The 27,981-nt window shown below is 29.8% G+C and overlaps 5 protein-coding genes across 8 annotated transcripts; 3 read left to right on the top strand and 2 right to left on the bottom strand.

The window, feature by feature from the left end:
- Nucleotides 1-420: 420 nt before the first annotated feature.
- On the bottom strand, nt 421-10,399 carry LOC145182559 (coadhesin-like). 3 transcript variants are annotated; one of them, XM_090085032.1, is made up of 12 exons: nt 10,193-10,399; nt 9,666-9,704; nt 9,021-9,162; nt 8,217-8,443; nt 5,444-5,629; nt 4,763-5,005; nt 4,380-4,556; nt 3,383-3,610; nt 3,009-3,188; nt 2,116-2,343; nt 1,736-1,915; nt 421-678 (listed from the first exon to the last, which is right to left on the bottom strand). In XM_090085032.1, exons 1-12 carry the CDS (start codon nt 10,218-10,220, stop codon nt 449-451), a joined length of 2,088 nt encoding a protein of 695 aa, XP_089941158.1. In that variant the 5' UTR covers nt 10,221-10,399; the 3' UTR covers nt 421-448. The 3 variants fall into 3 exon arrangements, with proteins under 3 accessions (XP_089941158.1, XP_089941159.1, XP_089941160.1); XM_090085033.1 differs by lacking the exons at nt 2,116-2,343; nt 3,009-3,188 and having other exon boundaries at nt 10,193-10,378; XM_090085034.1 differs by lacking the exons at nt 8,217-8,443; nt 9,021-9,162; nt 9,666-9,704; nt 10,193-10,399 and adding an exon at nt 5,875-6,432.
- Nucleotides 10,400-16,407: 6,008 nt separating this feature from the next.
- LOC145183491 (replication protein A 14 kDa subunit-like) lies at nt 16,408-17,128 on the top strand. The gene has a single exon (XM_080058853.2). It carries the CDS (start codon nt 16,754-16,756, stop codon nt 17,093-17,095), a length of 342 nt encoding a protein of 113 aa, XP_079914979.2. The 5' UTR covers nt 16,408-16,753; the 3' UTR covers nt 17,096-17,128.
- Nucleotides 17,129-17,350: 222 nt separating this feature from the next.
- Nucleotides 17,351-18,011, top strand: LOC145183492 (barrier-to-autointegration factor B-like). Its single transcript, XM_080058854.2, has one exon. It carries the CDS (start codon nt 17,406-17,408, stop codon nt 17,676-17,678), a length of 273 nt encoding a protein of 90 aa, XP_079914980.2. The 5' UTR covers nt 17,351-17,405; the 3' UTR covers nt 17,679-18,011.
- A 5,922-nt stretch (nt 18,012-23,933) lies between these two features.
- Nucleotides 23,934-27,962, bottom strand: LOC149890126 (uncharacterized). Of its 2 annotated transcripts, none has more exons than XM_090085813.1 (2): nt 26,245-27,962; nt 23,934-25,842 (listed from the first exon to the last, which is right to left on the bottom strand). In XM_090085813.1, the coding sequence occupies exon 1, from the start codon at nt 27,200-27,202 to the stop codon at nt 26,534-26,536; it is 669 nt and encodes a 222-aa protein (XP_089941939.1). In that variant the 5' UTR covers nt 27,203-27,962; the 3' UTR covers nt 23,934-25,842; nt 26,245-26,533. The 2 variants fall into 2 exon arrangements, with proteins under 2 accessions (XP_089941939.1, XP_089941937.1); XM_090085811.1 differs by having other exon boundaries at nt 26,039-27,962.
- Nucleotides 24,854-26,316, top strand: LOC149890127 (uncharacterized). Its single transcript, XM_090085810.1, has one exon. The coding sequence runs from the start codon at nt 24,854-24,856 to the stop codon at nt 25,667-25,669; it is 816 nt and encodes a 271-aa protein (XP_089941936.1). The 3' UTR covers nt 25,670-26,316.
- Nucleotides 27,963-27,981: the final 19 nt, after the last annotated feature.

The raw sequence follows: 27,981 nt of genomic DNA on the forward strand, positions 1-27,981 counted from the left end.
GAATTGATAAACAAAAGATTTACAGTTTGATTTTTTGATTATTGGAATACTTGCAAAATCAAAATTTGAAATCTTCATTTTATAGACATTTTAAATTGTCAAAAATTCTTAAAAATTCTGATATTGATCAATGTGAGTTATTTCAAGTTAGCAAAAACTGGTGCTCATTGTATAGTTTCTCAGTGGTAAGTAAATATTACTGGCCTAAGTAGCTTTCTAGTTAATAAATAACTACTAGCTCAAATAACTAGGGGATGAGCTGAAGCGATGATAATACTTTAGGAATGTCTATTTTATATAACTTTAATATGTGACTACTAGTAGAAAGAACATAGCTATTCTTTACAAAAGGAGTAAAGTATAACTGTCAAGACAAAACATAAAAGTAATTTTTAGGAACAATAAAAAAAAAAACAAATGTTTTTCATTGAACTTTCATTTAAAAAATTTAATAGCGCTTTTTAATGTAACAACTTTTCCATGATGAACCCCCAGTTTGCGATGTCATTCCTTGCTCACAGTAACATGTTTTTCCAGCTAAATCTGTAGTTACTCCATTGATAGTAGGATCAATTTTTTGCCTTTGAAAACATTTTTCAATGCATTCATTTTCATTGCTCACTGCTCCCATATGCACTTCACCGGCACCAACTCCATCATTATTTTTAAAAACACAACCTAGCAAAAAACTTATTTATCAATTCAAATCAGAGGTATCAATTTTTTTGAGAGCCCGCAAACTTAAGAACTTTCAATAAATCAAAGCTTTTCAAACAAATAAAATTCATTTTTTGAATGTATATTGCACATTTCTTAAGTACAGGTTTATAAATCTTTAACGCATGCAAAGCGCTAATTTACCCATCATGATTAAAGTAATCAGGTGATAAGAATGTTAATTTCTATTAACTTCTTGTTGTTCCTACGATATATTTCTACAACATGGAAACATTTTTTTTTCTTAAAAACTATTTCAAAATGCAAGAGAAAAGTCATGAGCAAGGAGTAAAGGACCATCACATGGGCATTACTTCAGATAAAATTGAGAAAATATTGAATGTATTCACAAAGGTCTACAACATCAAAAAAAGTCTAATCAACCAGACTAAACACCATAGCCAGGTTATTAGGTTGTTTGCTTCAAACAGGCTCAAAATACCTTGTGTATTTTCTTCATTAGGCTTCAGAATTGGTGTTAAATAGTGCTAAGAGAATGTTGTTCAACTCATGTCTTTCCCTGGATATAAGACAGCTTTAGCAAAAACTTTCTCTTGATCAAGGATGGGGTATCGTGTCAAACAACAAACTTGGTCCAAGACTGGCTGAGAGATAACACCCAATTCCAGCCTAAAAATGAGGAGCTGCCTAGCTTTCCTGAATTGAACACATTCGATCTCTTCACATGGGGTTAAGTTCAAGCAAGGGCTGATATCAAACAGAACCCAAACTTATATGAAGTCTGATGCTCTGTTTAAAAGATTTTAACTAATAATCGGGCAACAACCAGCATACTTTCAAGAAGATTGGGCCTCATCTGGAATATATAATCAAGGCTCAAGGAGAGCCGATTTCTAAATCTTGAATAATATACTTGGTACTATAATTGTCATAAAATAAACTTATCTCTATGTTTAATAACCATTCTTTAATTTCTTGTCAACTTTGTTTTATCAACTGGTAAATCAGCGTGATGCATGCAGTAGAGGTGAATTAAATACTGAAAAAAGCAACATACCGCTAGAACAAGACACCTCATTGCAACTTTTTTCTTCTTTTTCTGGGCCAAGAGCTCTGCAATCATTTCCCTCTCCAACTGGCGTAGGGTTAGTGCAAGTCCTTGTACGAACTGCTACACCTCCATCACAACTTTTTGAACAAGTTGAAAAAGAAGACCAATCTGAATATCCTCCATTTCCTATATTTCAAAAAAAAACTGAGAAACTGAATATATTTTACTAAACCTTTGGAGCTTGGTATAAAATGCAACTTATTGTATTACCAAAGTTTTAAAAACATCAGTCAAAATATGTTTAATGCAAAATGTGAAACCACTTAAAATACTTAAGTAACTTTGGTGTTGGAAACAAATAATCTTAAAATAAATAATCCACTTGCTGTATTTCAGAGGTATGTAGCAACTTTTCCATGATGATCCACCAGTTTGTGATGTCATTCCCTGCTCACAATAGCATGTTTTTCCAGCTAAATCTGTAGTTACTCCGTTAATAGTAGGATCAGTTTTTTGCCTTTGATAACATTTTTCAATGCATTCGTTTTCATTGCTCACTGCTCCCATATGCACTTCACCGGCACCAACTCCATCATTATTTTTAAAAACACAACCTAGTGAAACATAATAACTATCATAAAATTTAAATCGTAAATGTCATAAAAAAATTAGTAAAAGCCCAAAAGTCTACAGTTAACTCTAAAAAGCCTTAGCAAATAGACAAGCATTTTATTCACTTGTTTGAACAAATTGGTTTGTAGATGTAAATTGGTAGTGATAGTACACTTTTCTAAAAACATCTAATTGATGCTTACAAAACCAAAAAATTGAAAGGTTTGTCAGCTTATGATATTTTAAAAGGATAACTGGAAATATTTTATAATTTTTAACCTTAAGATTTACATTTGTAAGCTAAAATTTAAAAATAGAAAAAAAAAAAAAAAAGAATATATAAAAGTATTTTAAATATTCCCTTAATAAGAACATAATATCACTATTATGAATATAATATCATTATTATGTACATAATATTGTTTCATTATGAATATAATGCGTTTTTTTCTTCAACATTTAAATGATATACTGATTAATCTTTTTTTCTGTTTAGATTTTTTTATATTTTACCATAAATTTCATACACCAATTTCCTTCAAAAGAGACTCAATACTATTTCAATACACAAAATTTTCCTCTTCACTGAAATACTGTACCAGCAAACTATTTCAGTGGAACAGAAATACATTTAAATATTTTAGAAGTAAATAAATCTTTTACTTACCACTGGAACAAAATACTTGATTGCATTTTCTCTCTTCTCTATCAGGGCCTAGAGCTCTGCAATCATTTCCTTCTCCAATCGGTAAAGGGTTAGTACAAGTTCTGGTTCGAACTTCAACTCCTCCATCACAACTTTTTGAACAAGTTGAAAAAGAAGACCACTCTGAATATCCTCCATTTCCTATATTTTCAATAGAATTTACATATATTTTTAACTAAAACAACTTTAAGATTGCAGTTTTAAAGTGTTAAGTTGTAAAAATATTTACAAATTTTGAAGAATTTATATTTTTAATAAGACATTTTTAAAACATCTCTAAATATAATTCTAATATTATTTATAAGATATAACTAATCACAAATTAATGTATTTACTGTATTTTAGAGGAATGTAGCAACTTTTCCATGACGAACCACCAGTTTGCGATGTCATTCCTTGCTCACAGTAACATGTTTTTCCAGCTAAATCTGTAGTTACTCCATTGATAGTAGGATCAATTTTTTGCCTTTGAAAACATTTTTCAATGCATTCATTTTCATTGCGTACTGCTCCCAAAGACACTTCACCAGCACCAACTCCATCATTATTTTTAAAAACACAACCTAAAAAACAATAGCTTTAAATATTGTAGATGTATATGTAGACTGGACATTATGCAGCTTGTCAACCAATAATAGCCATTGTGACTGAAATATCTCTTATTATTATCTTGAAAAAACCACAATAACTATTTCACACTTTTGAGCTTGATTTTTTAACTTTATTTTAATTAATTTTGTTAAATTTAGGAATTTCACTTTTTTTTACAAACAAGATTTGTAAAAAAAAGTGGCATAAATGAAAATAAAAAGAAGAATTCTTTCTTTTTACCACATTTTTTAAAATTATTAGGCAACTTCATAAGTTTCTTTAAACCCAGATTAATGAAAACTGTTAATATTTTGTTAATAACTATTTCAATGATTTAAAAGATATTTTAAAAAGAAAAACTTTTTTCAAATTTCAACTTAAAATGGAACTGAAAAATATAATAATCAAAAAATACCAGAGATCTCAGTATAATAATGCAAAGTTGCAGCTTTGTCAAGATTTAAAAAAATATATTTATATGTAAATCCATATGATTGTGATAACCTATGAAAAAAGTCTATATTGTAAGTAAAAATGAATTGATTTCCAAAATGCAAGGTTTTTCTTCTAAAACTTTTTTTTTTTACAAAAAGTTAAATATCAGACTTTCATACTTATGTTAAATTTTATAAATAAGTAGTGTAAAGTTTGATTTACTTATTGACTTAATGCATTGATTTTAAAAAGATATAAAAACAGCAAATATTACAATTTGCAAATGATAACTAAAGCTCTTCTTACCTATGCATAACTCTATATTACATTTTCTCTCTTCCTTATCTAAACCATATTCTCTGCAATCTTTTCCTGCACCAAGGGGTGTGGGGTTAGTACAAGTTCTTGTTCGCACTTCAACACCAACATCACAACTTTTTGAACAGCTAGAGAAGGAAGACCATGTTGAATAACCTCCATTTCCTAGATCCAGAAAAAAAATTAAGTAACTTCCCTTAGTTAGTCCTATTTTGATTTTCAGATTATTAAATTATTGAATAAAATTAGTGATGCTTTGATAATAAATCACATTTTAACTTGTAAATTTCTATATAAAACTCCCCCCTTGTTAAACCATACTTCAGACATTTTAAATGTAACTATGAAAAAGAAAAAGGCTTTTAACTCACTGTGTTTAAGAGGAATAAAGCAGCTTTTCCATAATGCTTGATTCGTTTCTTCGGTAACATCACTAACCTTCATTCCTTGCTTGCAATAACAAACTGTTCCATTTAAATCCATTTTTATTCCATTGATTGCTGAATCTGATTTTTGTTTTTCAAAGCATTTGTCAATACAGTCATTTTCATCAATTACCTCTCCAATGTACACTTCACCAGCATTGTCTCCCCCAATATATTTAAAAACACATCCTGAATTAAAAGGTTATGTGAAATGTAATGTTAAGCATTTGCTCTAAATTGTAAGCAACTGTGCATATGTGTAAAGCTAATCTTTAAAGCTTTCCTAAGTTCAACTCTCTTCATGAGAGGAACTTTAAAATGTTTAGAGTGATTGATATTAAGCTGAACAACTACTTTTTTATGTTGCTTTTTTAACTAATCCTCACAATTGTTGAAAAAACTTTTGAACTTTTTTTTTTTTTTTAATTGCTTTTTTAATAATTATTATTTTTTTACTTTTGAAGTGCCATAGAGTTGTATCTCACTATGTAAAAATAGCAAATAGTTTCTGCATCATTTTTATAACTGTTTTGTTTGTTTTTTTGTTTTTTTGTTTTTTTTTTGCTTTTTTGTTTATATGTATTGGTACCGATTGTGTTGCTGTAACCACCATTAAAAACTTCTTACCGCTTGAACAAGACACCTTGTTGCATATTCTTTCATCTATGTCTTTACCAAGATCATCGCAATTTTTTCCTTCACCAACTGGTTTAGGATTAGTGCAAGTCCTTGTGCGTACTTTTACACCTCCATCACAACTCTTAGAACAACTTGAAAATGAGCTCCACTCAGAATATCCTCCATTTACACTTACTAAAAAGAAAGACGTTTTAAGTTAGGTTCTTAGGTAGGGTATCACACAAGTGCATATAAATCATGCAAGTAATTCTAATTTTAATTCCCAATGCACAAGGATGTAGGAAAAGGTGCCTCCCTCAACTAAAAAGTTGTTGGGTGTGCGCCTGTGCTTTTTAATGTTGCTTTTTTTTTAAATGTGCGTCAATATACTAAATCAAAACCCAGAACCGAGTTGTTATGAAAAAGACCAAACTGCTTACACTAATACTAACAACTGCACAATATTGCAACTTATCAGCTGAATGTTTTTGATTTTCATTTGTGCACCACAGTTGAAATCGAATACTAAAAATAAGTGTTCGAATGATGACGATTTGCAGGCTAACTTAACGAAGTTACTCGCAAGAACGTTTTCCTTCAATTATACTCAAATACATTGTTCAAAATGGTAGTAGAGATGAGCACCTGCATATTGAGGTAGGATAAGAAAGTGATTTATCCCCTTCCCGCTGGATTTTCATATCACTTTTGTTTTACTTTGCAAACGGTATTTTCCTCTGAAAAGAAACTTTTATAGGAAAATATTGCTCGCGAAATTATTTGCTGCCATATTTTCTTTACCATTGGAGGTTTTTATTAGTGGATGCCAAATGATCCCTTTTTTTCCTAAGTATGTTCCAAGATGCCATTAGAATTATACTTTTCAGTAGACGTTTCATTCGGGTATCAACTTTGATACTCATCTCGTAATTAAAAATTGACAGACTTATGTTATATGATTATACTTATGTGATACTTCGTATGAAAAAATTTTTAAGAAGAATTTTTTAGAGAAAGAGAGCTTTTAATATTGAAGAATTTGAGATTGTTGATAAAACAGAAGAAGTAAAGAATGGAATAGAAAATCAGTAGAAAGGTTGGTTACAGAAAAGTAAGCAGAAGTTTCCCCGTTTCTAGTAAAGAAAGAAGAAGAAAGATATTTGTTTGTAGCCAGAAGAGCTAAAGATAACAATTGAAAAAGACAGTATCAAACACTACAAGTAGAGTAAGAGAGCATTATTTGTATTTTATAGACACCATGAATAAAAGAGTGTTAACCATTGCACGCCAATAAAACGTTTATTGAAATATATTGTGTAATAAAATATACTTTTTAACGATTAAACCTTGCCCATTCCTTACCAAACTATGCTCAAACTAAGCTGTTGCAGGCAATAAATAAACTTTAAGAAGCTATATACAATCAACAAGCTTACATCCTGGTGAACTCTATTCTACTTCTTGAAAGAAATATGCGTACTGTTGTCAAAAGGGAGTTTTGATAACAGTACACAAATTTGTCAAAAGACTTTTTGTCCCTCTAACCTGTTAGATTTACAAGGAAAAGGAACTCGTTACAAATACAATTGGTTAGAGGGACAAAAAGCACCCACGGTTTAACAAACTCAGAGGTCCAATATGTATAAAGGGTGTCCTGTCAATCGCTATATCTACTTGGATTAGTTTATCAGCTAAAAATCTCTAAATATTTCGAAGAGAAAAATTTTTGTTGGGAAACCTGCCAGCAATATGTAGTTTTTACATCAGAAATTAGTTAAGCTGCAAGCTATACTAATTAGCTTGCAACCTAAAAAAGATGGCGCTATTGCAGTTTCTCCCCCCCCCCCCCCCCCTTTTTTTTTTTTTTTATGATTGATTATGAAAGAGAATTTTATGCTGATTCAGAAAAATATAAAAACAGGCCTGAAAATCAACGGAAAGTGCTCTAATTTGAAGTCAAAATTTTAAAAAATCCCACTAAAAACCCTAATATTCGCCATTTTGAGAATAAGTTAATGATCTTTTAGCTGTCAAAAGCAATACATTAATAGCATGGTTTTTACGTAAAGAAAGTCGTTAAAGCAGGTTTATCTTGCGCAATTTTTTGTGGCTATGAAAATAGCCGTTTTTTGATTTATTAGAGAACAAACTATATTGCAAGTAATTTACTTTTGTAATGAATTTTAAAAAAGAGTTCAACAGTTTTGTTTCCTAAAAGAAGAACTTTTGAAACTTAGTTCATAGTTATTTTATCACATGTAAAATTTGTCAAATGTAACCTTCAAACCGTTTTCTCATTAAAAAACCAGCGACAATACAATAATAGTTATTCATCAAAATTTGTCTACATTCTCACATTCTACGCTCACTTTTATTTGAAATCTTCCATTAATTTTCCTTAAAAATGAAACCCTTTTGAAAAAGATTTTTTAAAAAATGGCGAATATTTGGGTGTTTAGTGGGATTTTTTAAAACTTTGATTTTGAATTAGAGCACTTTCCGTTGATTTTCAGGTCTAAGTTTGTATATTTTTCTGAATCAGCATAAAATTCTCTAACATAATCAAGCACAAAGGGGGGGGGGGGAGAGAGAAACTGCAGTAGCGCCAAAAAGATTAAGTTTTACCTTCTCTTTAACTATTGTTTGATGGTAAGAATAAAAACACTTTTCCAAAAACAAACTTAGGTAAAAAAAGATTAGCGGAAAACCTTGTGCATATACGTGTGTGTGTGTCTGTAATTTTTTACAAAAAATGCTGTAAATACTGGTAAAAAGTAATTACTTTCAATTTGGTATAAATACTCCACTAACGCAGTTCCAGTACATTCTTTTATATCCGTATCTATGCAACCTTGAAATTTTCCGTTTTTGCATCCATTAACTGAAGCTGTATTTGAAGCTTCTTTGCCAGCATAGCATTCGCCGTAAAAGCGGATAGAAAAAAAATCGTAATCTTTCTTGTGATTCTTATTCATTTCGATTGCCTTTTCAGAACAATTCCATGCAAGACTGTAAAAGTAACAAGAGAAATACGCATTTTTTACGTGGTGCGTGATTACTTTTATTTGAACTGATTCATTTTAATTGGTTTAATTTTAGTCTCGCAATTTCTTCAATGATTAATACAATATTTGCGCATTTAAAATTATGTTTACCTAATGAGCATAAGAATTTTAGAAATACTTTTGTGGGGCATGGCACAAAAAGGTTGGGAAAAACTGTAGAAGAGAGAATGTTGAGAAGGAAAAAGGTTGAGCAGGGAAATTAAATAATTCTTATGCTTTAGTGCTTTTAAATCTTATTTAATTGTTTTTTATTTTACAGTTAACAACAGTTTCATTATTGAAAAAAAAGGTCTTTCTTTTATTAAAAATAATTTCTAAAATCTCTTGGAGATGATCGATTAATACGGTTTTTTCAGGCGTTGCCTCAAAAATTTTGGAAAGTTTAACATAAATATAATTAAGTGAAGAGAAAAAAGCAAATGTTAAAATAGGTCAATAACTTTCAACATATCAAGTTAAAGATTATTTTATCTTATGTCAGATATTAGAAATTAAGTTACAATTTAAACATAACAGTTTACCTCTGCAAATAATCTTCATATCGTTCCCAATTAATCAGATGTTCTTTCTCAACTCGACCGTTAATTAGTAAATCTCTGAGTTTTGATTCTGACTGGCGAAAACAACCAACCTTTTTGTAATTTCTGATGCTTTGAAAATTCTCTAATAAATAAAGAAAGTATATTGTTTATTTATTGTAATTATTGGTACCTTTTTGAATACAGCTAGTTGATAATTTTATGAATAAAATTCTTATTCCCCACTCAAAGCAAACACGGCGTTGATTTTCCACTATATGAAAAATTAAAGAGGCGAAAGCTTCGCTCTTCGCGATAAAAACTCACGATAAAAGACTAAAAAGAAGTTTAATTCAGATGTTAGAAAGAAAAAAAAGTGAAGAAGAAGTTCATGAAAAGTATAATTTTGAAAAGATCAAACTTTTAAGATTTTTACGAAAGAATATTGGGCTTATAATTATTTTGTATGTGGATTGAAGCAGCAATCGTCAATTCAAAAAACGTCAATTCACGCAAAATCTTTTTTTTTGGAAAGAGAGAGAGAGCAGCCTACCTATAAAATGTTTATTAATATATTCATGCAAAAAGAATCATCAATTCTAAAGCATTTTTATCATAGAATAACTATAATTACGCAAATTAGCTTACCAGATAGCACCTTTGAAAATAGCGTAAAATAAACCAAACCTAAGCAAAAAAGACAAAACATAAGTTATTTTGAAAACCGTTTTTGTGGTAATCACAAAAATCCAATATAAATGAATTCAATAAAAAAAAAAATCCTTATCATTGCTGACAAATAAAAGACCATTTTCAGGCTAATTTCCAATATTAAAAAATATTTAACCAATTAATCAGTTGAAGTATATAACTTTATGAAAACATTACATGCATAAAAATAGTTTTATAATTGAAAAATAGAAAAAGAACAAGTTTGTAGGTTGAAAAGTGATTTTAAAATTTATCTATTAAACTTTTTCAGTAGCAAAATAATATTTTTTTGGAAAGAATCCTGATTTAACGCCACCTATTTTCTTTCAGCCATAACAGTTACGAAAGATAATTAGTTATGCATGCATGATAATTATGTATGAAAGTTGTTGTAACAAAAATTAATTTGAAAAAATTGAATAATAAAATTTTTTTACAATAAAGAAGATAGATAAATTACTTACAAAGTTTGATTGCCAAACGGATACTCATTTTCTACAGATTTAAAGTTTCCAGTTGAATTCAGCTTCTTTAATCTGAAGAGCAATAAATAGAATGATGTTATAAAATTAATATCAAGGTTTTAATAAATTCAGATTGTTTGATGTGAATAATTGTAAGTTATTATGTATAGGTGTAATGAGAAGAATAATAAAGTTATGTTTGAATGTAAGAAAAACACGTTAATATTTTTACAAGAAAGAACACACTTTACCTCTTACGTCACGATTACATTCTTCAAATCAGTTACGGAGTTGTTATGGCTTCTATTGGTTGCGAGGCTAACAAGAGTTCCGTGATAATCAGTTTAGTTTTCTAAATAAGTTCAACTTTGAACTTTGCTAAACAAAAGTCTAATAATTTAGAAGTCTTCCAAGAAACTTTTTTTAGTACAACACAATATTCACTGGAGGAATGAAAAAGATTAATTCATTATTTAGAAGTATTTTTTCAAAGCATTGATTAACTAAAAACTAACCATTTATGTGTCGTGTCAACTCCCTCAATGGTACAATATTTTAATAAAGTTTCCTATAGTTTTTTTTTCCAATATAAATCTTCTAAATGAAAGGGAAAAAGTATACTATCCATTTCAGATTAATGATTAATAAAAATCTTTGAGTAAACTTTTATCAAATGAAAACTGTTTTTATGTTTTTTCTTACAAAGAAATTTTAGATTAGAAATCTGTGCTTGTAACATGATGGGGATAACAAAAATACCATTTTGCTTACTTTAATTAGCAAACAGAAAAAACTTTCGCGATGACATATTTGATTTGATTATATACTTTTGAAATTTAATTTTCAACAAATTGAGTTAACTATGAAAAAAAAAAAAAAAAGAAATTTTTATGTTAATTTAATCGATGCAAAAACAATGAAACTGAAACGTCAACTTGCTCTGTTTTGCCTGTTATTATCGTGCTAATTGTTGTTGCTGTAAAACGGAGTGTAAACACACATTTTGGATTGCATGCGCCGGCAGGCAAGGGCAAGGGCAGGGGGGGGGGGGCAGTTGCCCCTCCCCCCCTGGAAGAGCAAAATAACAAATTTTAATATTCACAAAATTTCTTTTAACTGTTAAAAGATTTTATTTTAATATCTCATCATTTTTACTCATTTATATAATAATATTAATATAAATGACTACAGTTTAAATGAAATATTACTATCAAATGAAATGACTTCCACGATGGCGGAAGCTTTTTTATAAAGGCATATTTTACATTTTAAAAAAAAGATGTTTTAATGAAAGTTTAAAAAAAAAATATGATAGAAATAGATCATAGACAAATAAAAAAAACAAACAATAGATAAAGGAGAAATATAGAAACCAAAAGAAGAGAGGAAGAAAAAAAATGAAAGTAAAGGAAATAATAATAATAAAAAAAAAAAGAAATCGAATTACAATAACAAAGTTCTTACGCAAACAAATAAACTTCGAACAAACGAAGAAAGAATTGGATACAGTGATTAAAGTTTTTAAATTATTTTTTAATGCGTCAGTTTCATTTAATTTTTTATGGTGTTGTTTTTTTGTTTGTTGGCATGATATTTCTTATTTGTATTGTATTTCTATTTTTTTTTTCCAATTTATTGTATTATATACATTTTAATAATACTATTACCTTGTGTTTTTTGCTAGCTAAATGTTAGTTATTATAATTATATTTATTTAATTTGATTTACTTGCATTAACCGGCTGTATTTTAATTTTATTTTTTTTTGGAATATGTCTAAATTGTATTTAATAAATCATTATGTTTTTTAACTAATCATTATATTATTAAGTAATTTAGCATTATTAGGTGTTTACTTCACATTAGCTTTTTAACTAATTCTAAACAACCATGAATGTTAAATCTTTATTCAGAAATATATGTGATTGATATAATAAAAAAAATTTTAAAAAAAAGTTTCTCCAATTTATATAATTTTCTGGACGGTTCTAAATTTAGGTTTTTACAAATTTTTTTTTTCAGAATACTGAAAAAAATGTCTAAAAAACGTAGTAATATTTTTTCAAAGTAGTAATATTTTGGATTACTTTAAATTTAAATGTGTTGCAATAACAGATGATTTCGAAAAATCATGGGAACACATTACTCTTCTTCAACCGGTAGTGGCACCAAGTGAAAGCCATTGTGATGCAAGACAGCAACGAGATGTTGATGCATGCAACGGAAACATGCAGAAAACGTCAGAAGTTATAATTGCAGATAAATCATCAGAATGTAAAAATGATTACGATAAGTCAGTTTTCGATGTTGGACTTTATATATTCAGACAACAGCTAGAATATATGATGATTTCAAGTATCATATACTAACCGAACCATTCAAGCCCCATGAAACTTATGATTTCAAAAAAATGTGCCAGAACATGAAGCTGGAAAGCGACGGTTTAGACATGTATGGTTAGTTCAATATGCTCCTTGGCTGGCGTACTCTTCAAAACTAAAAGGTGCTGTTTGTATATATTGCATTCTTTTCCCACAAAAAGTACATCGAGGTTTTCAAGGTGCATTTATTACTACAGCCTTTAGAAAATATAAGGATTTTAACGAATGTGCTCGAAATCACGTTATCATCATGGCATATGTGTGCTCAACAAGATGCTGAAAACTTCATGGCAGTGAGAAGAAATTCAAACAAGGAAAATGTATGTCAGCTTGATGATTCTATAAAACGCATTTTTGAAGCAAACAGACAGAAAGCTTTTTTATATCCTTTTGATAAGATCATAAAAAATTACCTTGATACTGCTGCAAAGAATGCAAAATATACATCACATCAAATCGAAAAAGAGTTGATCAAAATATCTGAACAGATTCTGGTAAATGGTATTGTATCAGCTGAAAATAACTCCATTGGATTCTCAGTATTAGCTGATGAAACAGCCGTTATTTCAGGGAGAGAACAATTATCCATTGGAATACGCTTTGTCTACCCAACAAAAGAGCAAATGATTTGGGAAGAATTCCTTGGATTTGTTCCACTGAACGACATGTCTGCAGCTTCAATTTCCGACGCCATATTAAGCAAGTGTTTATCTTTAGGTCTCAATTTAGATCGTCTTTTAGGTCAAGGAAACAATCGTTGCTCAACCTTGGCAGGAAAGGATAACGGCGTCCAATCAAGAATCAGACTGAAATATCCAAAGGCGGCTTTTGTTCATTGCTCATCACATAGACTGAACTTGGTTGTAAATGACCTGAGTGCGCTTCCACAAATTCGCAATACATTCGCATACGAGTGTTTTATTATAGTTTTGACCAAACATTTAGCCAGTTGGATGTGTTATCTAACGAAGCAAACGGAACCACACCTCAATCGGCACATCAGTTGTTGTTAGCATCCAGCTCAACAACTTTTTTGTTTGGACTAATTTTCATTTTATTTTACTTAGCTCTGCTGGAACCCTGTACTCAAGCACTTCAAGCCATTCAGCTAGACCTTCCACAAGTACAGAGGCACATTCACGAATTGCTCTTTGTTATAAATCTACACCGTAACAAGAGTTGAACATTCAACTAACACCACCAAGGCAATGTTCAAGGCAGTTATACCGTAACAGTTGTGGAGCAACGGATTAAAATTTCATGGAATATTTTCGCCGGGCTATGTACAGTATTGTACAAATTAATTGCATCAAATATTTTTTTACTTTTTATTTTTTTGTTTTATTCTGTGTTTTCTATAATTTAACTGTGATTAGAAAGGTAGATAAATTTAAATAAAGTAAATAAACAAAGATGGACACTTCACAAAGAAAAAGATCTAAAATATTAACTTTACTTCAATATTCTGATAAACCTCAACGGGAGATTATGTTCCACATTATGTTCAGTAAACCAATCTACAGTTAGCCGGGTTAAGAAGCATTACATTGCAATAGGCAACTTGTCACCATTAAGACAAGGAAAATGCGGTTGAAAACGAAAGACCTCAGAAAGAGATGACCGATATCTGATGCTGGTGAGTATCAAAAATTCAAAAAAGTGACCAACTAATGAATGATTTAGCTACGCATGACATCCATGTCTGCTCGAGTACTGTGCAGAGGAGGTTGAAAGCTGTTAAAAAGTTTGCCAGAAAACCTTCTAAGAAACCATTATTTACAGATGTCATGAAGAAGAAGCGTCTCTTGTGGGCAAAGGAATACAAAAATTGGACTAAAGAACAATGGAGAAGGGTAAGACAAAATGTGTTTATCAAATTTACAGCTATTTTATTTATTGTATTTATATAACCATACTATTTTTAAATTGAAGATGTTAAAATGAAGAGACTTGATAACAGTTAACTTGTTTTTTTATTGATTGGAAGTTTTATTTCCGGATGAATCACATCTTGAAGTGCAAGGCCAACGGTCACAGTTTGTTCGTCGTTCTGATGGTGAGCCTATACAACCCGGATACATTGAACAATATGACAAGCATCCAAAAAAGAAGATGTTTTGGGTTGTTTCTCTGCTTTTGGACCAGGAAGACTCTACCCAGTTACTGGCATGAGAAACTCTGACACTTACATTGAGGTTCTGCTAACACATTTAATTCCAGAGATGTTAATAGTGTTTCCAAATGGAAACGGAATATTACAGCAGGATTTAGCTACATGCCATACATCCAAAAAAGTCAAGAAATTCATGGTAAAAAATAATATTAAAACCCTTAAATGGCCTGGCAACTCCCCTGATCTTAATCCAATTGAGAGTCTCTAGGCAATTGTAAAAAAAAGACTGACAACTAAAACTAAGCTTTACCACCACTATAATTCAGATTTGGATTGAAGACATAGAAATCCAAAACATTTGTAAAAATTTATCCATGCCAAATCGTGTGCAGAAAATCATAGCAGCACGGGGAGGACACATAAAATATTAGTGCATGAGTTTTTATTTTACTAGAGTAAGAAAACTTAAAATTTCCTGGATTTTTATTGTTTTTGATTTTGATGCAATTAATTTGCACAATACTGTATATCCCTTATCTCGATTCATTAATCAATTCGCTTCAAACGCGATTCTCAGAAGATAGCATTGCTCAATTTCATCTTTGTTTACTTCATCCTGCAAAGATGATAACTTTAACTCGTGAAAAGTTCATTGAGAAAATATCAACTGCCAATGAAATATACAAAATTGATATTTCATTGGCAGTTTCCCATGATAACTTTAAACTCGATAGTGTAATTTGGTTTGATTTTTGGGCCATTCAATCTTTTCAAAACACAATTAACGAATTCACAGATTTACTACCAAGGACTGTGTTCTAACCTGCAGTTCGTGAAGTTTTGCTCATTTTAATAACACTGCCAACAAAGAAATGTACTTTCGAAAAGTTTGGCAGTGAACGCAGACGACTACAATTTCCATTTACTGAATAACAATGATTTAATTCGTGTGTTTTTATTTTTTACATTTTCTTTAAGTTTCTGTTGTCACTGGTCTAATAAAATGACTTGATTAATTGATGCATTTATTTAGTTTTTGAAATATCACTGTTGAGATTTATTTTGCCCCGCTTTTTAAAAAATCCTGCCGGCGCCCATGATTGCATTTATTGTTGTCACAGGTATTTCAGTGTTGAATAGAAGATTATTGAATGCAAAACGTTTGAAAGCAAGTAATGGAATTTCTTAACCCAAAAATTGAGAAAAAAAAGACTTACTTAACATAGGTAACTACAAAGCTGCCACTTTACATAGCACTTAACTGCTTAATAACAATTTAACATAAACTCTTTCTAAATGTAAATAGTTTTCAGACGATTACCCCTGATTGCTTTTTGATTCAAGGAGCTAGTAATGGTCTTATTAACTAAGATCCAGACTCATCCAATTTTACTTAATCCTTTCTTCGTAAAAGGTATGTGTCAAAAAAAGTAGAACAGCATTATTCTGTATTCTAAATAACAGTTTTTGTCAAGTGTTGCTTAAACCAAAGTCTTATTATCTCATAATCTTTACACATAATCTCTAATCGGAAACTTTATGTCAAAAGATTGTTATTTTTTGATATTTTAAACGGTCTTTTTAAAAGTTTTTTTAAATATTTTAATTCAGCTATTTCAGTTTTTTCGTTCCTTTTTTTTTTTAAAAAAAAAAAATCTTCCGCTTTGCTAAACTAAACGTAAAGTTCTCTTAAGTCATTATTTCTTGGACATTCTTTCCCGCGCACACTGTTTTTGTTTGAATATGCAGCGACTCTTTTCAAGTTATTTTCGCTCAACTTTTCTAAACTAAAATTAATATGAATAGACATTTTGCCTAAATATGACCGACTTATTGTTAATGTTATGGTTATAATTTATTGTTGTTTTTTTTATATTAAATTTGCTTAGATCATTAATAGTCGTGTACATCAGAATGCAGCCTAATTAAATCAAATAACTTTCTTTAGAAATCTGATTTGCTATGTGTATATAATTATATCTTCGCCATAACTATTTATGTTTTATCAATAAAAGAAGAAAAATATACTGATAAAGTAGTATTTTATTTTTTCCCAATAAATATAGATATGGAGCCAAAGCCATACATTAATGGTTCAATGCTAGTAAGTAATATTGGTAGGACAGTTTGTGCCATTGGTAAAGTAACTTCAATGAGTCCCAATGGTTTGTCTTTTCAAATTATGCTTGCTGATGGAAAAGTTGTAAAAGTTCAGTTAGAAGAACAGCTTGATGAACCTCTAGAAGGATATGTTCAAGTTAATGCTCGTGTAAACCGAGATAACAGTCTAACTGCTCAACATTTGGTTAGTTTTGGTTCAGGTGAAATTGACTTAGAAGTTTTTAACAAAACATTGAACATTATGATGACCTATCCTGAGTATTTTTCAAATGTTCCAGGAATAGCATAACATTTTTTTATTATGCTCTTTTTCTTTTTTAAAGATCAATATTTAAAATGTAAGTTCATATATATGATATATTGATTTTTAAAACTCTTTACATGTAAGTGTGTGTCTGTAGTATGTAAATAAATAATGGATATACATTTTATGCTACTGTTTATCAGTCTTTGAACTTTTTTTCCTAAAAAGTTAGTTGTTTTTAATTTAATTATTTTACTTATTAAAATGATTTTTGGCAGCATTGTTTTTTTTAAACTTCTCTCTGTCTTAAGGTGTCTATTTTTTTAATTACATTTATAGTAACAAAAAAAATAAAATGTCTACAACATCACAAAAGCACCGTGACTTTATAAGCGAGCCTATGGGTACTAAAGAAGTTACTGAGTTAGCTGGCATCGGTCCTATATTAGGCAAACGCCTTTGTGATGAAGGATTTGACAAAGCATATGTTGTTCTTGGACAATTCCTTGTTTTAAAAAAAGATGAAGAACTTTTTGTTGAATGGTTAAAAGAAGTATGTAGTGCAAACAAGAAGCAGGCTGCAGATTGCTATGGCTGCTTAAAGGATTGGTGTGATGCATTCTTGTAGTCAGTCAGCCATTAGAAATGTAGAACTCTTTTAGAAACAAATATGTTATTATCAAAAGATATATGTTTATCTTTTTTAAAATACCTTTTATCTTATGTAATTTCAAAAATACTTGACAGATATCTTATAGAGAATAAAAAAAACTTTTCTGCATGAAATAATTTTTTTAAATTTATCTCATGTAGATTTTTTCATTGTATTTTTGGTCTAAAAGTGTTAAACAAATTTTGTATCTTTTGATTTAATTTTATCATGCTAAATGTTTTCCACGTTTTAGTTTAATCATTTTCTATAAAATGTCTTTTAATCTCTCCAAGAAAAAATATTTACACAGAAGTTTCTTTTTAATTTATTACATAATTGCACTATGAAGCAAAACAGACTTTTTGGGGCAAACATCACAACTCCTTTGTTTTTGAACACTGAAGCTTTTAACATGCATAGTTTTTACATAGTTGTTAGTTGGGGAATCCAATCATGGTAAGAAAATCTGCTAATTGCAGTAGGAAAAGATCCTGGATGTTATTTTTAATGGGAGGTATAGGATTTATTGATTGCAATTAATAACCTTTGTACAGTTGGGGGCATTGTGTATCAGCTAAATTGATTTTAGTTCTAAATTCATGAAGTATTATATGTAATTAGATGCTCATTTGAAGGATTCAATACTTTTAATTGACATCTTAAAAGTTGTTGATTTCTGTTAACTCTTATTGAGGCATATTTCAAACTGGACTCATATTTTAGAATTTCAAGAGTTAGTAGAATTAGGACTTTAAAACTTGTATTCTCGTCAATTTTAGTGTTAATACGGTCAAAAAGGTTTTAGCCTGGAATTAAGACACCAAAGCTCGATTTGATATTGTTAGGAGCGTAATTTTATATAGATTAACATACTAAAATATGCAATAATATACAATTAATATACAATAAAATGGTTCAAGACGCATTTGATGAATAGGTATAAAGATTCTATTTTTTTGTACCGGTTTAGATAATAAAGTAAATGTGTGACTTAGAAATTTGGCAAGTTTTTTAATCAATGATTTTTGGCAGAGCAACAAGAAAGACATTGTTGAGGATACCTCAAAACACACAAAGACGGCAGCAAAATTCTAGCTTGATATTTGAGCGAAAACATTTGATTGCGCTAACCATCCGACTAATGAAGAGATTAAAAATGTTGATAAAAACAATTAATACCGCAACACTTGTTTGTGAAAAGATGAAGAAAACTCTTTGCATCAAGCAAGTGTTGGTTAAACTAATGTAAATGCAGCACCACCAAGGTTTTCAATACTACCAATACATTTTGGAATATCAGGGGAAATGAACGATGTATTCAGTGCTAAGTGGTGCATACCTGAACATAATGCGTTAGGCTTCAGTTCAAGTTACACTGAGAAGTAACTCGGTGAAAACAATCGCTAACTGAAAATAAAACCGCATCAAAAATATGAAGTATTTTTTATCAGGTTCATTCACACAATGGATGGCGAATAGCGTTGATCACAATCTCATGACGAAGGAATCTTTGCGTGCAATGACTATTGGCTATGCAAAACCTAACTCTCGGGATCTACGTTTGCAGAATTTACGGAGAAATAAGCGATGGAAATTAAATATATCTATTAAGATTGTTGAACCAAAAAAAATTCTGATTAGATAATATATAAATCCATCTGAATCTGGATTTTATTCAAACCTTTTTTATAGCTACTTTTTTTTGTTTTGTTTTGTCTGCAGATATATGCAAACACTAAACTCCTGGTTGCGTATTTTCGAACTACTGGCAATACTTTTTCGAAATAATTTGTTGGTGGACCTTTCTCCTAGAGGACTAATGGCGGTATTCCTTCCGAACACACACCAAACCACATCTAACATTTTGCTGAAACTTTTGTTTTTGCTTTGCATCACCTTTTCTATTAGTTTCTCCAGGATTTTTACCCTAGCTTCTCTCTTTTTGTGCGTTATACAGTGAACAATGACCAATTGCTAATTATCGAACATCTTCTCATGAGGAAACAAAATCCGTTATTGTTCTTCTTTTCGGAAATTGGTTCGCACTCAAGTAGCTAACTTAATTCTTTTGGCCTTTTGACCATTGGTAAGAAGCGGTTCCGTTCTTTTCTTGTCAAATAATTTAGATCACTTTTAAGTATACGATGAACGAAATCATTTGAAGTTGAACTCTCTCCGGTTAATTTTGAAAGACATCTTTTTCTTTCCAATTATTGACAACAAAGTTTCAAATATTGACTACAAAATCTTCTGAAGAATTAGTACTCGACAAATCTTTTTATGTGAAAATAAAAAATGACAAACCAATAAATAATGGATTTTCACATTGCAAATGCTTGTTTTTCTACGTACGATCCGTGGTCGACCAGGTGAGTGCCATAAGCTAACAGCACCTTTCTCCTTTACTATTTTAAATATTCCATCGTAGGAATGTACAAAAACCAACTGAACCACTTAAACGATCGATAATCTTTGATGGTGTATACTTAGAAAGTACTACTTTTTGTAAATCAGTAATCTTCATCATCCAAATTTAGACAAAATAAATGTTTGTTAAAGCTGATGAAAATCGTTTGCAAACAAAAAAAAGAATCAATCTTTTTAAAAACTTGACTAGTTGCATAAAGAATGAGTAGGATAAGTAGAAATAAAAACACGTCATTCCTTTTGCGACACCCGTTTATCTTTCATTGCCAGAATTCGAATTCAAAGACAGATACCGTCAGAAAGACCAGCCACAAGTTTAAACAATTGGACGATGTTGACACTCTGCCGCATCAAGCTTATGGTCCATACGTTTCTCTATCTGACTCAATTTCTTCTGATCAATCCAGTACTTGATGAAAGGTCACCAATTCGAGTCATCCGATGAAGTTGAAGAAGCATGTCAAAAATTTTTCGATTCAATCAGAAGGATACTTTAACAAAATCCAAAAGACTGTAAATTGTTAGCAAAAGATCAGGTATGATTGACGTAATGATGATCTTTTTTCTCGAAAAATAGTTGTTGTTTTTGAATAAATTCTTGCTTAAAAAATTACTTTTTTACTTGGCGCACAAACGTTTTCCTCAACTTAGTAAAATTAATCAGAACTGATTTGAATTCCAAATGTTAATGCTATGAAACAAGTGTTAACATCGGAATTACAAAAACATATGGAATTCGAAAAATAGTTATAACAAAATGTAATGAAGAAATACTAAGCTGAAGAAGTTAATCCTCAAGATCAACCATTCCTTAAAAAAGGATAGCGAAAGAATTAGGTCCATTATTTATTTTAGCCGCAGTACTTTTGTTCCTGGGTTAGCGCTTTGTTGGCTTCTTCTGGCATTTTGTAAAGTTTGTTCCCCTTTTAGATTTGTCAAAAAGGATTTAACAACATCAGAACACGACTGAATCACACTGTTGTAAACTTGTCGGTGCGGTTGCATATTTGTTGTATTGTCTTTCTCATAGTTTATGAAGCAGAAAGAGAAATGAAACTTTCAGCCTTAGAGTTTTGTATGAGCTCTTGTTGGCAAAGCAAAATAAACTTAGCAGTTCCATCACACAATTTGCAATACTTGCACTTTAAATAGACTATAAAGTTACTAAACTTATTCTTTGTATATCCTAATTTACCAGCCAAGAAAACGATGGTATTTCGTTTGTGGCCTATCACTTTCATAAAATTTATTTTTTAGTTAAAAAAAAAGCAAACAGTTTTAACTCATGACAAATTGTTCTCGTGGTTGTTTTATTGGCGGCGTACATGATAGAATAAGATAAATTACAAATGCACTAATATCATTGGACGTTTATCAATCATTTAATCGATCGAGTTTAAGCCAGTGAAATTGCATTTTCCGTAAAATGGCTTTTAACCGCGGTTTTTCCCAATTTTATCAATTACAACTGGTGTATTCTTTTCGATATACGATGTTTAAACGAAACACTCGTTAAATAGTCCATTAATGAATGTTATTCAAGGTTCAGAAGTAGAAAGTTCTGTCTACTTATTTTAAATAAAATAATTTTACTAACAAAACTGCAACGGCTTTTTGTTTAGGACTTTGTTTCGGTTGGACGCAATTAGTCTGTAAAATTGTTTAGACAAAGTTAAGGCATGCAATAACAGCTGTAACTGATAATGTTGCCATTGGGATTAAATTTTATTTTAGTTTAAACATTAATTGGGTTGCTCTTAAAATTGTTTTCTTTAATTTCCCCTTTTTATCTAAATTAACGAAAGTCACCATGGTTCTAAGCTTTAAGTATTACTTTTAAATACTTTTGATTGGAAAAAGCATACTCTCTTCCGAAAAGTGTTCAAAAAAGGTAGACAAGAGTAAAAAAATTTCTATTTAAAAAAAAAAATTAATTTTGTAAAAAGTTTCAATTTTTTCTTCAGATTTGTAAAAGGTAAACATGAAACAAGTGTTTAAAGTTTTTTTGGCCGAAAAATGGGTACTTAGCATCATTGCGCAGATCCGTGGAAATCTGACCTGCAGAACTAAACATTTGTTCACTAGCTACACTTGCTGGTAAGTTGATAATTATTTTATTACTGCAGTTTACAGGCATATTATCTTTTAAGTATTTCAAATTTTGAAGTTTTGCTTATTTATTGTATTTTTATTGCTTAATTTAAAATTTCAATCTAATAATGAGATGTTATCGAAAACGTCATAGAAACAGACATTTCTTACGAACAATAAAAAAACAATTTTTGGATCAAACATAGTTTAAAAAACGTTAAGCAGTTTTGGTATGCTGTACCAGTTTCCTAGGAACTGCAGTAACTACCGTAATAATGAATGTCAACTTTTGAAACTGGTAATAGTCAGATTTTCAAACCATGTCAGTTAAATAAAACATAAATGCCAATTTAAACAGTAGATGCTAAAGTTGATATTACTATGAGCGTTATGTTTTTCCGTTAACAACGAATAAAAATGAATAAATTTCTGGATCAATCATTTGAAACGTACTGAATTCTAAGAAACATATAGATCAACAAAGTTATTAGATTCCAGAAAAAAATCTGTGATATTAACATTATTTTGTTTCAACTCTTCAAGACATGGCACAGAATTGCAATTTAATTAAGCCCGCAAAACATATTTTTTTAAAGTAACAAATTATGTTTGAATATAAGCTTGTCACGCCATAAACCCATAAATAGCTCTAATTACATTGTGTTATTAGTTTAATTTAATCGTGTTTTATTCGTTATTTTCGGTTAAAACGGAAAAACCAAACGCCGATGCTTATTTATTACATCCGCATTTATTTTGCTATATTCACGTTAATATGACAAAATCCGCGTTGATATTACTATTTCCACATATATTTTACGATTGCGTTACCAATTAAATTTTCAGCAATAATTTTCAATGAAACTAATTATGCATCTGATAGTGCTTACATTTTCAATACTGAAACTTCAATGTTGCCGGAAGTCATCATTTAACGCTTGCTGTACACAAAAAAGTTGTCAGAGCCTTAAGACAAAACGAAGAATAAAGTTTTCATTTAGAAAAAAGATCCGTGGAAAAACAAATAGATGTACTTTAGTAAAGTACTTTAGTGATTTTTCGGGTTGAAGCGTGGTATAATAGTCTATTTACATCGATTGGTCAGTCTTCTTGTCTCGATTGGTTTTAGGATCCAAAATCACTGAGAATCCTATTGTCAATAAATAACATTTGTTGAGGGAACTTTAGTTACTCTCTGTAAAGTAAAGGTAAAAAGTTTACGCATTTTATTTAAAAGTCATGTTTTATCAAATTTAAATTTGAAGACGTTTTTATATGTATATATATATTTTTATTAAATATATAACTGATCTGTTATATAAATCTTTTATTTTTATATAATATTTGATTGTCAACAAAAATTCTCTTTATGAAATCTTTAACTGACCAAACACTTCAAGCGAAATTAAGATTAACAAGTAGAAATTATTTTAAAAAACATAAGTAGAATTGAATTTAAAACGTAAATAAAAGTTACTGTAAGATTTGTGTTTTGCTTGTAAAATAAGGTTTATATATTTTTTTTATTGTTATTTATATTTTTACTAATAAACTAAAACATTTTGACGCTTAAATATTATTTAACAAGTTTTTTTTAATTTTATTGTTTTATACTCTAAACTTTTTAATGGAATTGAATTTGCGCAGAAACATATAATCGAGTTAAAGAGATGTTTAAAAATCGGATTACGATATAAAACAGAAAACAAAAAGTGTTCCAACAGGTCTCTTTCTTATACAGATATATAATAATCTTGGTTGTAAAGAATAAATTTCTACGGAAGTTTTAAAAATATTTTTTGACTACTTCCTCATTGTTGTTCAATTGGTAATTAAGTTTATGAAACAGTACGACGAAGTCTGAACTCAACTCTTGATTTGAAACGAATATTGACATTGTTAAACAATACCCTTTTGTTTCCCTGTTTTCAAACGAAGTAAAGCGAGCCAAGAATTGTTCCTACTGACGAAACAAAAATTAACTACAAAGGTTTGCTCGTCATTCACAATTTAAACCAAGTGAACTAAAGTTAGTAAAATAAAATAACAAAATGGAAAAAAAGCAGACAATGATTCAATCAAATACTTTTTTTAATAAAATGACAAAATAACTGAGCGGGCAAAAAACAAAAATGAAGTATTTTTGCAGTGATGACGTCATGCAATATGATAAATAGTAACAAAAATTATTCAAATTTTTCAACGTGGCGGATCGTTAAAGTGTTAGCGTTATCATTCAAGTACAAAATATCTAAAACTTATTTAAGATAAGCGTGCAAATAATAAAACGTCTGATCTTATCCGACTATAAAAACAAAAGAGCTGGAGTAGCATTATCTATCATAAGTGGCCATCTTAAGCCAGATTAAAAGGCGATTATAAACTTTTTCTCTCGTGTAAAATTTTTCTTTAGTGCAAACTTTTTTTTAATAATTCTTTTTATAAAAAACTGGAAGCTTACAAAATGGTAATAATAGAAAACTTCTGATAAAAATAAGTTATCTATTGGAAAAAGTATTACATTTTAATTGCAGCCTAATGTTAATTTGGCGTTACATAATTATTTCTCAATTTTTTATGGTTTACAGATTTAATTCGCCGCAACAGCCGAGAAATTTACAATTCTATCTATAATGAGTAGTAAATATCTCCGGTACCGAGAATCATCAGAATCAACATTTTTATCTGATAAGAAAGGACTAAGTGATAAACCTCCAGAGATTGAAGCGAAACGTCCATTAAGAAGAAGTTGCAGCACGCCTTTACAAGCGATTAAAAACCGAGGAAAATGGGAGAGCTTAGAAGAAAGTTTTCAAAAAATTGACGAAAAGGCCATAAAAACACCCCAGTATTTTAAACGAAATGATATTTCAATAAGCCCAAATTCAAGACGACGAAAAGGTATCAATAGTATATATGCTCCAAAGATAAATAATCTACAACCGGAAGCTACAAGTTCCTCAAATGGTATAAAGAACGAAATAATAGATATACCTTCCATAACTATGATTAATAAAGAAAATCTTCCTAAAGCGATATCAACAATTCCATTGAAGCAGCGAATGCTTAACATCGATAACTTAAATCCTTTGCGAGACGACTCCCGAATATTTCAAAGATCTTACCTTTTATCTCAAGACCGTCTTAAAGAAATCACCCATAGTATCATTTATGACGTTTTAGTAAAAGACGATATTAGTAGTAAAGCTGGAACCCTATTGTGTAAAGAAGTTTCCACAAATATTAGAGATAAACTTAAAACTTTGATAGAGCAGGAGAAAAAAATTGTTGTCACAACCTATATTTCCCCAAGAACTGAACATTTGATTTCCGGGATTCATGTCTCTGTAAAGTGTCAAACTGTACTCGGAAAGGACGAATGTTTAACTCATGCGTTTGAAATCGATAATTTAGTAATTTGGGTAACCATATTGGTCGCAGATTATTAACATCGAAAACTTCAGAAGAATGTGCGCTTCTTCCATTAGATGAGAAGTACAGAGTTATTTAATTCTTTTATTTATAACTTTTCTGTTTGATCATCTGTGAACTATTGTATATAACCAAACTGCCGAAGAAGCAGACAATAATGCGAGGTTTATTGTTACCAAAACAATGTCAGCTAAAAAACATAAAAAAAATAAACACGCCGAGAAAAAGACATAATGCCAGTATGAGCTTGATCTTCAACTCCAAAGCTAAATTTTCTAAGAAATCTTAGATTAACAGAAGCTCGAAATTATAAGAGATAAACGAAAACGAAGAAGATTATTATCTAAATACAATCTATAAAAGTCGTCTGAAAAAACGAAACATACCTGTTAACATTGCGGCTTGAACTAAAATTAAAGTTAACACGCTGTGTGATCAAAATAACATGAAAATTTCTTTACGCCTCATTTACATTAGAGCTTTATGAAAAGCAAACTATTATAGAAATCTGAAAAACGACGCCACAAGTTTAATGTTGTCTAGCTTGGAACAGTCGTACCTTTAAGGTTAAGTAAATAAAAGTAAGACTTACCTAAAGTGTCAAATATCTGTTTCATCATAAAAGTTCCAGTTTAAAGATTACTCTGATTTTTTAAACACTGCTGTGTAATTTCCAGTGGCTAGGAATATTGTAGATCAATACAATATTTCTCTATCTTTGATTTTGTCTTACAGATGAGGCACGAAAAAAATGCGCGTTAGTGCGAGTGAAGACAGTTTAAATTGTAAAAGTTATCATTTTTCTTTAAATAACACACGTCGACAATAAATTATAAAATCGAATAAAAGACTTTAAAAACTTTTTTAACAATAATACTTTTTTAAGTAGAATTTTCATTGGATTGCATATCTGAAACTATTGAGCTAATACTTCTGAGCCATTTTTCAATTTCTTCCTCAGATTCCTTAACTGATATTTCATTGTTTTTTTCAGCTTGCCTCGTTTTTTTAGTACCTTTAGCAAAATCATTTTTGATTGAACGACTTCTTGTTTTGACATCTTTTTGGACAGGTTCTAGTATTCTATTGTCCAAGTTGATTTTAATCGCATCTAACTTTGGTGTTAAATTTGTTTCAACAGAGGTAGTTGCTATGCTCTTTACTTCATCTTCCTTAATGTTGAAACGTTGAAATTCTTGGTTTAAATGCTTACGTATCGGTTCTGAAGTTGTTTTTAAAAAAACTTCTTTCTTCAAAAACTCTTGAGTACAACACTCGTCATGTATTTTAATGGAGTTTTTAAATGGCTTCATATTAATGTTGCAATTGATTTCACAGTTTTCTTCTAAACTTCTTTTTTCTTGAAGTTTTCCATGAAACCTGTTTTTTCCATTTATAACGGTGCTCTTCAAAATGCTGCTACACTGAAGCAAGATAATATCTAAGTCTCGTAGAATAGCTTCGGATCGACATTGCAAAGAATGTTCTTTTTCTCGTTTTGTTGTTTTCTGACACTTACCAATATTACTTGCCATGTCATTCAACACCATCGTGTCATAAGAAATGCCGATTGTTTGCTTTTTTAAAGATATTTTTCTGTTGAGCTTCAAATTTTGACACGGAAATTAGAGCAAATTTTTTTTCTTTTATACGAACAAAAAAAATATATTGCCAAAATATTATCGCTAACTAGCGATAAAATTAAAACATACTATAATTAAATTTGTTTTGCTAAAAATTATTTCGTGATGGTTTTCACGTGGAAACGTCATTTGAACTTAAATCATTAGGTCTAATTATTGCTTTTTAAATTTCTTTTTTTGTACTAAAACACTTGCAAATTCTTAACATTGTTATTCGGAAGATTTTTTAATTGTATAGAAAGATTTTTTTCTAACAACATAAATTTAATAGCAGATATGCTAAACTTTGTCCTATTTTTTTAATTGGAAAAGACCTCATTTTCTGGTTAAACTTATTTTCTAAAAATTATTATAGAATACTCTTATCTAATTTATAGAAGCGTTGCCTGAGAACAAGATTTAGAACCTCTGTTTAATAAACGTTTATACAACTATGATTAGTTAATTAATGAAGCATGAGAAATTTATACTTTTTAAAACATTGTCGCTATTGCTGCTGTTGATGATTATGATAATCATGAAATGTATAGGCTTTTTTATTTTAATTTTCGATTAATCTTATATAATTTTATTTTAATTATATTTTTATTTTTAATAACATTAAGATTTTAATTAAATCCATAATCTCAGACGCATTCAAAAATCCGTAATTATAGGATTTTTTTTTGTAGTTGAACCAATATATT

Source organism: Hydra viridissima, unplaced genomic scaffold (genome assembly GCF_058129835.1).
Source record: "Hydra viridissima isolate aposymbiotic clone 2 unplaced genomic scaffold, HvirCarnegie_v1 scaffold_4, whole genome shotgun sequence".
Lineage (NCBI taxonomy): Eukaryota > Metazoa > Cnidaria > Hydrozoa > Anthoathecata > Hydridae > Hydra > Hydra viridissima.